Source organism: Nannospalax galili, unplaced genomic scaffold, assembly GCF_000622305.1.
Source record: "Nannospalax galili isolate Female #2095 unplaced genomic scaffold, S.galili_v1.0 scaffold312, whole genome shotgun sequence".
Taxonomy (NCBI): Eukaryota; Metazoa; Chordata; class Mammalia; order Rodentia; family Spalacidae; genus Nannospalax; species Nannospalax galili.
The window spans coordinates 1,379,089-1,388,784 of record NW_008335967.1 but is presented as its reverse complement, the minus strand read 5'-3'; the positions used below and the strand labels follow the sequence as shown (position 1 = coordinate 1,388,784).

At 38.2% G+C, this 9,696-nt stretch overlaps 1 protein-coding gene across 25 annotated transcripts in view; it reads right to left on the bottom strand.

Moving 5' to 3' along the window:
* Window positions 1–1,029: 1,029 nt before the first annotated feature.
* Window positions 1,030–9,696, bottom strand: part of Nrcam (neuronal cell adhesion molecule) — a 320,521-nt gene continuing 311,854 nt past the window's right edge. For 13 of the 25 annotated variants that reach the window (XM_017797532.2, XM_017797533.1, XM_017797531.1 and 10 more), the window contains one exon: window positions 1,030–2,872. In XM_017797532.2, the coding sequence (XP_017653021.1) occupies window positions 2,632–2,872 (241 nt within the window). In that variant the 3' untranslated portion in view covers window positions 1,030–2,631. Of the gene's footprint in view, window positions 2,873–8,866; window positions 8,929–9,696 lie in introns of all 25 variants that reach the window. The other 12 variants (XM_008830692.2, XM_008830701.1, XM_008830703.1 and 9 more) reach the window with 2 other exon arrangements.

Genomic DNA, 9,696 nt, shown 5'->3' with positions numbered 1-9,696 from the left:
GGAGAGAAGGAAGTGGACGACATATTTATAATATGTTCAAATGTCCAAACTATGTCAACAAGCAAGCATGTTAAGAAACCCAGGCTGCCATGGCTGAGGAAGGAGGAGGTCAGTGGCAGCAGTATGGGCCTGGGTCATCACCAACAGGGGCACCAGGCATGACAAAGAGGGCAGCACCTGATTCTTGGACTTTTTCCCCACAAGACTACTAATATCTATTCCTGCTTTTCCTTCAAATGTTCTTGACTTCATATTTTATTAAGTCTTTTATAACCAAAATATTTAGTTTTGTGTCTAATGTTCTAGGCATATAACAGCCTTTTAAAAAGCAAAATATCAAAACTGCTTTAAGACATCTGGAAATACAGGTTTGGAAAATTTAAAAATCACAAAGAGATCAAGACTGTTTAATAATCACTTTTTTGGATGAAAAGCCAGTCACATTTTCCTGCACTGTTACATACGACATCACTTGGACATTCCTAATGCATGAGGAATGTGATAAATTACAAAAGAGAGGGACTTTAAAACCACATTTAATTTTAATACAAAAGTCTGCTGCATTATTACAGAGGCGACTCCATGCACAGATGAGTTTAGCATCTAACACTGTGGAAGTGTAGAAACTGCACTTTTATTGTTCTATTAAAACACTGACAAATTCAAAGTAACTTTTGTCTTTGTGCTCTCTGACGTCAAGGCAAGCCTGTCTCACACTTTTGTATTTCCAACAGATAGGCTGATTTGTGGAAAGTAAACATGGAGATATGAAAGTATTTAGGCCACCTTGTCCTGGGATTACTTCAAACTATGATTTACCTGTTCTGTTCAAGGATGCCAGGGGACTAAACCTACTGTGCTCCATAAGCAAAGCTCTGAGGGTATCAGCCAGAAAATGCTGAAACAGTGGGTAGAAAGGTTCACTATTTCAGTTTCACTGCAGAAAGGAAGGGAAACAGCACAAAAGGCATCTGGTTGCTTCCAGTCCCACACACTGCGTTAATTAATGAGCTCACTTCTCACACAGAACAGCATAAACACTGCTTGCATGTTTATTTGTACGTAACACCTATAAGCATAGAGCTTCTACACTTTAAGTATATTTACAAATTCAACAGAATATCTACATATAAAAAGCTTTACTTAAAATTAAACTTGATGCAAGTTATGAGAAACCAATTTATTGGCAAATGAAACTGAGCATTCCTTCAACCGTATGTTGTAGATTTTCATGTTGGAAGTTGTTTGATAGGTATTGTTTATGACCATGATGGGCTCCATATATCTATTTTTTAAACTGCAGATGTAATCCCGTTGACCATTGGCTGATTAAGCACTTGTGGGACTTCTCAGATGCTGAAGTATACCTATTGCAATTTGCATACACATTGCTGAAGGCTGCAGGGAGTTTTGAAAGCTCATTCTGGTAAAATCTTAGTGGATAATGTATAAATGTTCGCATGCTGTTGTATGCTTTTAGTTTTGCAATAACTCGTTTTTCTATCCATTTCATACCATGTTGATGGTTTTCTTATTGAATGTGTCTTATTTGGATAGAAACTACAAAGGACTATAGAATTATCATGTACTCCAGCCATTGGCAATATTTGCTTTTTGTATTTATGGGGAAAGGCCCCTTAAAATAAACATATACTTTAAATTTTCACAACTTTTTCAGCATCTCAGCTCTCATCACCTCTGCCTTTTAAAAGTTACTTTCCAACAATGACAGTAACACAAGCTGGAGTTGTCCATACTGGTGATACAGAATATAACCATTAGGGAATGCTTATTGTCTGAAGGCACTACATGTGTCTTGCCCTGTATTTACTGGAATAAAATTTGAAATTCAACTTGAGTGCTTTGTTTTAAATTCTTTTGGTATGGCACCAATGCCAGAATGCATCACACTACACACTGTTTATGCTTAAAAGCAACTGAACACAGAGAGAGCATAGAAAGTAGAATGCTGTGCTGCTGTAACACCTGGAAGATTAGGAAGCCCATGAGTAACAGGAGTGAAGAGCAGCTAAGAGGGTGTCAGTAAGCATTAGCAGATGCAACTGTCAAAATGAACTCATTTAGCAAGTATATACTGTACATACTCTTCCTAACAGTCTCCCAAAAAGACTAACAACAGCTAGACATAGTCACCAAATTCACAACAATGTCCACAAAGACATTGAAGTTCTAGAGAATACTACAGTAACACTCTTGACAATGAAAACGGAATTCATATTTAAGGGTTCAGCTGAGGATAATATAGACAAAATCTCCAAGCACGCTTTAGTAACATACACAGGTGTGTCCTCTGTGTAATGTTTCCATGCATCTTATTGAGCTGTATCCTGCAGAGGAAATAACATGATCTGTTGATGATGTTGCATTGTTTTTAATCAGTTCTGAGGAAATTGAGAAAACCTGCTTTGAACAAAAAAAGTATGCACTTTCCATTCCAGTTCGCATGAACATATCATTTGACTGAATTAGGTTTTGCTCCATTCTCATAATATTAACATATAGCAGAAAACATCCTTTCCACCCATATGTTCATAATATGAGAAGGCTGACCAGCAAGTCCTCGGGAAAGATATTCCAGAGAAATGGGACATTGGCAAAGAGCTTTAAAAACTAAACAAAGGAATTCATGGCGTTGACAGGAGAAGGTGCCTCTGAGCTCTCGTTTCCCTCAGCTGGTTCTTTCTCCTTCTTACCACTGTATTGTCCAATAAAGGAGCCGTCCTCATTGAACTGGCCATTCACCCCTTCGCCATAGTCCACCAGGCTATCGTCACTATCTTCTTTTTTCACAGTCCTGTCTGAAGGTGTGCGGCTTCCTTTTTTCAAAGGTTTGTGGTCTTCTGCATCGCTGGAAAAAAAAAAAGAGGAAGCATTTTGTTAAGATTGGCAGTCAGGTAAAGACCTTTCCCCCCCATAGATCATGCATGCAAATTATGAAAAAGCATATGAAGTCCTGAGCTGCTTTAGCTGAATCTCACTGCCAGGTTGATTCCCATGGCTAGGATGGCGCTAAAATGAAAATCAGGCTCAGAAATGGTTGAATCACAGTCTGCAGCAGAGTGGATGCCTTTCCGATTGTGCATGTTAATTTAAATGAGAGCCTCTGACGCCTGATTAGAAAGCAATCCAGAAATAATCACAAGCATTAAAAAGGGAAGAATTGAGGATAGCTGAAAATCATCACTATTTTCAATTCAAAGGAACAGGGAAAGCTTATGGTGAGTAGGGAAGTTAGTATGTTAAACCACAGAACATCTCGGATTCCTTGACTATGAATGGAGCATGATTTTGGTTACATGTGAAATGTGAACTTTTTCCCTCCTGAGCCAGAAGGAGAAATAAAACCCTGCATGTCAAATAATTTTGTTATGGCGTGTAGGCCAGATTTGTAAACTTCAGCCTTACCTTTCAAAAGACCTACAAATCCCATTAAAAGGATGCAGAGGGGACAAATGAGAGCAGCCTGAGGAGAAGAGCAGAAGCTTATTCTGACAGGACACAACTTCTGAAGAACTTTAGTCAATGGGTAAAGGCTTATTAATTTGGAAAGAGACACACTGTAACTTAAAATATTATATTTGTACCGTGAAAAGCAGAGTTTGAGTGCTTCCAAACACATCAGAGCAAATATCCTGTCTTCACTCAACTCCCTCCTTGCCTGTCCTGTGTGTTATGCAGCATGCGCACACTGAGGGGACCCAAGGCGTTTACTTCAGTAGAGCATTATAGGAGTCTATTATTGCTTTGATTGGTTCTCTGTTGAACCCTTAAGCATAATTTCTGGAATCAAAAGGAGCATTTATTATGTTTAAGAATGTCCACTAATATGGTCATGGAGGTAGGTATACTGACCTACTCCTTAACAAGTAACATTGGGGAAAAAATAGAAAAAAATAAGTTAGCAGTGACAACCCAATCTTCTGTTTTCTTTCAAATAACAAACATCCATGGCAAAACAGGAATGATATACAATATTGGGGAGGGTAGGGTGGAGAAAAGCCCTGATATGACTAAGTGGTTGCCTTAGCTGTAGTATTTTATCCAGCAGTTGGTGCTAAGATTTAATTGCTTTCCCTGTTTATAGAGAGTAACTTTTTTCCAGTCAGGTTATAAAGATTTAAAGATATATATAAGTCAAACTGGCTCTTTTGCCAATAATTTCTACTCAAGGTTTTGTTTTTCTACAAGAATACGTCAAGACTGGGAAGTATTGTTAGCAATCTGACATTGGCATGTGCTGTCGAAAATGACCTGTTTAGATAACGCACAAGTGTGAGCTGCAAACTGAATAGCTTATATTATCACCACTGATAATATGGTAACATCACAGAACATTGGGTGGCCCGTTTGGGAGGCATTTCAGAGACCATAACACCCACAAAACCAACTTGTTATAAGAACAGCTTATATGACATCTTTGAGACTTAGCCATGAACTTCTACGCTTTGAATACTTCCCACAAAATACCGAATAGGATTTGGTGATAAAGTTAATGCTGTTGATGAGTTCAAGGATGGGCCTAATTTTCAATCTGGATTCCAACTATTAGTCTACCTAGTAGAACTAGCATGCCAAGGAATACATGGCGATGTCATTTCTTAGATCTAGTCATCTTGCCAGTCTTCTCTTCGCCTAACAAATGTTTACTGGGTGCCTATTCTAAGGCAGATGTCATTTTAACCTTTGGGTACATAGTAGTAAACAACATGATTGAAATGCTGACTTCATTGTGTTTATATCTAGTGGGATAAAATACAATGAACAATCAACATGGTAAAGAAAATTAGTTATGCCACAAAGTGGTCAGCACTGCAGAGAATATAGAGCTGGGGGAGAAGAGGACAGGAGTTATGGATGGGGTAGAAAGTTGACATTTAAGTAAGCTGTCCAGGGAAGGGCTTGTTAAGCAGTGACATCTTATTAAAGACTTAAGAGCTAAGTTAGCCACATGGATAACTAGAGGAAAAGCAATTATGAGCAAAGCAGTAAGAGGGGCAACTGTCCTGAGGTAGGGGCAGGCCTGATACAGTCTAGGAACAGCAAACTTGCTGTGGCTGGAACTGAGTGAGGAAAAGAATGTTTGGAGTAAGGTAGGAGGTGACAGGACTCAGTAGGGCCTTGTGACCCTACTGTGGCACTTAAGATCCTCCCTTTAACTCTGAGTGAGATGAAGGCCACTGGAGAGATCTCCCTGAATGAGTGCCTTGGCTAGACCTACACCCTCAAAGCACATCTCTGCCATCAGTGTTGAGGTTGGCCTGCCTTCAAAGGAAGGGGTTGGTAAGCTCTGGCAATTGGTAATGGCTCCTCTTGTTTGGCATCAGCAGAACTGCAGAGTTGCAGTTGAGATCATGTGGCCTGCAAAGCCTCAAATGTTTACCAGGGGCACTTCACAAGAAGGATTTTTCTGACTTCTGCACATGGGAGTCAGGGGTGACCACTGCAGTCATCCAGGAAAGAGATGATGTGAGTGAGTGGAACACTGAAGAAGTTCATACAGAATGCTCAGGTTATGGTCAGATTTTGAAAGTAGAGCAAACAAGGACTTCTGGTGGACTAGTTGGGGAACAACAGAGAAAATGATGGCACCAAGGTATTTGGTGTAAGCAACAAGAATCTCAGAATTACCCTTTCTTATTGTGTAGTAGAGCATTGTTTGATGAAGATTTGAGGTTGTTTGGATATGTTAAATTTTGAACGCTTCAGAAGACCCACGCTTAATAATATTATGAGACTTCTATGACATTGATATCTAAAATTAACAAAAACAATGTGAGAAAGTCAAGCTATATGCTAATGCCACTCATGAACATGGATGAGGAAACACCACTTCGTAGCAAACTAAATTTTGCAGTGTACTGAAAAGATAATAGATCATATCCAAGTTGAATCTATTCTAGGAATGCGAGTTTGGTTTAGTATGAAAATACAATTCATAAAACTGACCATGTTTTGCAGAAGAAAAGAATCTATAATCAACATAGATTTAGAAAAAAATATGACAGAGTTTAATACTCATTCACAAGAAAAACTTTTATATACCAGGAATAGAAAGTATCTTCATTAATCTGATTAAGAATGGCTACAAGAAACCTAGAGTAAACAGCCTCCCTGCCAGTGAATATTGAAATGCTGTTTGGCGTCACAGTAATGGTGAGGGTGTTGCTATCTCTCTCATTAGCATCATCATCTCCCTCCTCCTCCTACTCCTCTTTTTCCTCTTCCTCCTCTTCTTCTTCTTCCTCCTCTTCCTGGAGTTTTGAGACAGGGTCCTATGTATCTCAGACTGGCCTAAAACTCTCAAATTTGCTATGCAGTTAAGGATGATCTTGAATTTCTCACCTTCCTGCCTCTGCCTCCTAAGTGCTAGGAATACAGGTCTGTTATCAGCACTTATCTAATCAACACTGCCTAGAAAGCCCTAAGTATTGTGATGAGAAAAACAAAGAAATGGAAAGAATCTGCCACTACTCATGAATGATATAATTATATACAAATCTACATGCAAATGAAAATAGAATTTAGTGATGTTTAACAAAATAGAAAAATAAATTTTCATAGTTTTGCAAGTTACTAGAAAGTGAAAATTTGAAAAATATTTCATTTATAATACCATAAAATATGAAGTATATAAGAAAAATATGTGTAGGACCTCTGTGAAGAAAAGCAGACTCTTATTCAGAGTTATTAAAGACACAGGTAAGTGGAGGAGGGTATCATATCTACAAATAGAAGGCTCAGACATAGAAAATGTTAACCTTCCCTGTGTTTTTCTCTTTAGAGTCAACATATTTGTGAAGAAAACCTAGGAAGTATTGATCTGGATCATGGTAAATGATTCTAAGATGCACATATACCAAAAAACATCTCGAAGAATAACAAAGTTAGAGGACTTGACCTAGCAGATATTAAGACTTGTTGATGCTCTCTGCCTGGGAACCCAGCACTTGGGAGGAGGAAGAACCAGTGCAAGTTTGAGGCCAGCCTGGTCTACACAGAAAGTTCTAGACTATCCAGTGCTACATAAGGAGATCCATTCTCAAAACAACCAACCAACTAACCTACCAACCAAACAAATCAGAGGAATGGAGTATAGGTGCTAATATCAGTGGATGATCTAGATGACAGTCTGTGTTATAAAATAACTAGAATCATCTTCAAAACCTTCCTTTTCCAGATGGTTGTGGGTATATATGAACAGGATTATCTTTTATGCAAGGTCTGGGTTAAACAATCTATCTGTTATGACTAATGACCAGCCTAGCCAGCAAAGACTCCTTGGAAATATCCATTTATCTCAGTTCCTTGATAGAAGAGAGCAAAGAAACACAGGTTGTGCTTGGAAGAGAAGGGAAGAAGTGGGTATCCATAGTCTTTCCAGAAAAAAAACTGTTCAAAGGAAGCAAAATCTATGTAAGATTAGTTTTTAGAACATGGTATGGTGCAATATTTATCTCAATAATGAGAATCTAGTTAAATGAGAATTATATAAATCACAGTGCCTGCGTGTGATTTGTGTCCAGCAAATGCCCTACACTTACTACTCTTCTCTGCCCCAAAGAACTCCATCTCAGGGAGATTTCTTTTCCCAAAGAAGTATCTTGTCCAACATACCTAGACAGAGCTTTGCAGCTGTGCCAAGTGATTACAAAGCTGCGTGAAGCACTCAAAGATGAATTTTATAATTAAATAATAAATTGGATGCTTTTGACATTGTGTCAAAGAAACTGCACTGTCAAGTTTAAATGTGAAAAGGTAGTGTCCCAAATGAGAAGAATTAAAAAGCTACAGAAGAGAATTTAAAAGTCATAGGCATGCTTTCTAAAACAACACACCCACATTTTTAGGAGAACTTTTAACACAGGAAACAACAGATGTTAATTAACTCAGATGATCAAAGATTAAATGAGTTTCAAATTAAGATAGATAGTATAGATACACTTGATATTTCTATTTATAAATAAAAGCTGATGCAATGTTCACATTGCAATATCAAAATTCTGTTCTTATATCACTTCCTCCAGGAAGACTTCCTTTACTGCCTTCCTCCGACCTGTACTCCTGGCTGCAGCCTCTTGGTATCCATACCACGCAGCTCTTGCACTCTGATCAAGTTGTTGCTGCTTCCCTGGATCCCTCACTAGATGCCAAACTTCCAACGAAGGATCACATCCTATTGCTTTTAATATCCCTAAGGCTTGGCATGTAGCAGATACATAGTAAACATCACTTGGGTGAATTCATGATAAAATTACAATAGAAGAGACCATAGAATCTCAGAAATTCTTAGAATTCTAATATTAAAATTTTTCATTCCTTCTTAATTTATAACAAGAAAGCATTAGAATATATTTTCTTTCTTTTACACTAAGAATAAATTTTAAGGAGTTCATTTCTTTCCCCATAATGCTTGGTTCAAGGTTGTGCATACCCATTAAAAGGTTAATGAAGAAATCTGCAAAAGCAAGTATATCTGATAATTATGTCTGATTTTTCTGTAGGGACCATTCTACTATGGTCAAACCATGTTACAGTTTCATGGACATTCATGACCCAAAACCTTTTTCTGATACATTGTCAAAGTTCATCGTTATTTTGTTTACTAACCAGCTCAAATTTGTGAGCAGAATAAGCTTAAAGTATGTAACAAATGCTTTGCATCAGTCAAGCTTTAAGCAAGGGTTAGCAAGCTTACAATAGAGCTGTGGTCACATGAATGACAAGATTCCCATGGCAAAAATCTCCATCTATGTAGTGAGTCATGAATTCAAGTATCAAAGACATAATTTACAAGCTAGGTTCACTCTGGTTTTAAAAAGAACAGATCTAAAGAATAAATACTTACACAGTTGGTTGCATTGTTTCTCTGATTTTTCTATATGCTAGAAAGGATGCAGATCCTACTGTCTGTATAATTAAAGAGACAAACAAAGAAAGCTGCAGGCTTCTGAGAGGGTAACTGCTTAGGGGTGGGTGCTGGAGTGAGGGCACAGGGTTGCAGTGTATGGAAAAACACAAATTTGGCTACCAAGGAAGTTCCATCCCTCTTTGCACTATGAAATGTCTTTTGACTCAGGGCCAACCAGGTAGAAAGCTTCCATCCTCGGGCTGGAGAATACGTGTATCATAAATGGAATTAATTGACATTTAGACAATCGTCCTAATTGTGTGTCCATGTGTGACCAGCATTATACTTCATTTCAGAATGCAGGGGTATAAGAATCAATAAATAATACAGAGCTCGAAATTTCCAGAAGGTGCAAAGCAGAGAAAGGACCCAGTGATCTAGGAAAGTGGGTAACACTCACACGTACTATTAAAGCAAAAGATTCTGTTTAAACAGTTGGAACCGTTTTCATGAATTGTGAAATCCCAGAGAGCAGAAGTCTACTGATTGCTCTAAATAGAAAGAGCCAAAGAGAAAGAATCCTGATGAAGTGTCCAAAAGTTACAGGACAAAGCCACATGTACAATGGTGTCCAGGAATTTGGGGATGTGATCTCACATGAGGGACTGTCCTCCTGAACTTTAACCTTCATTAAGAAAATCACACCCTGAGTTGTGTTTCAAGTTGAAGACACCCATCAGAACTTTATTTCCTTTGGCCCCTCTGGGATCAATGTCATTACATGTGTGACAAGTATTTTTGTCTTCACGTCAATTGGGCTTGTACTC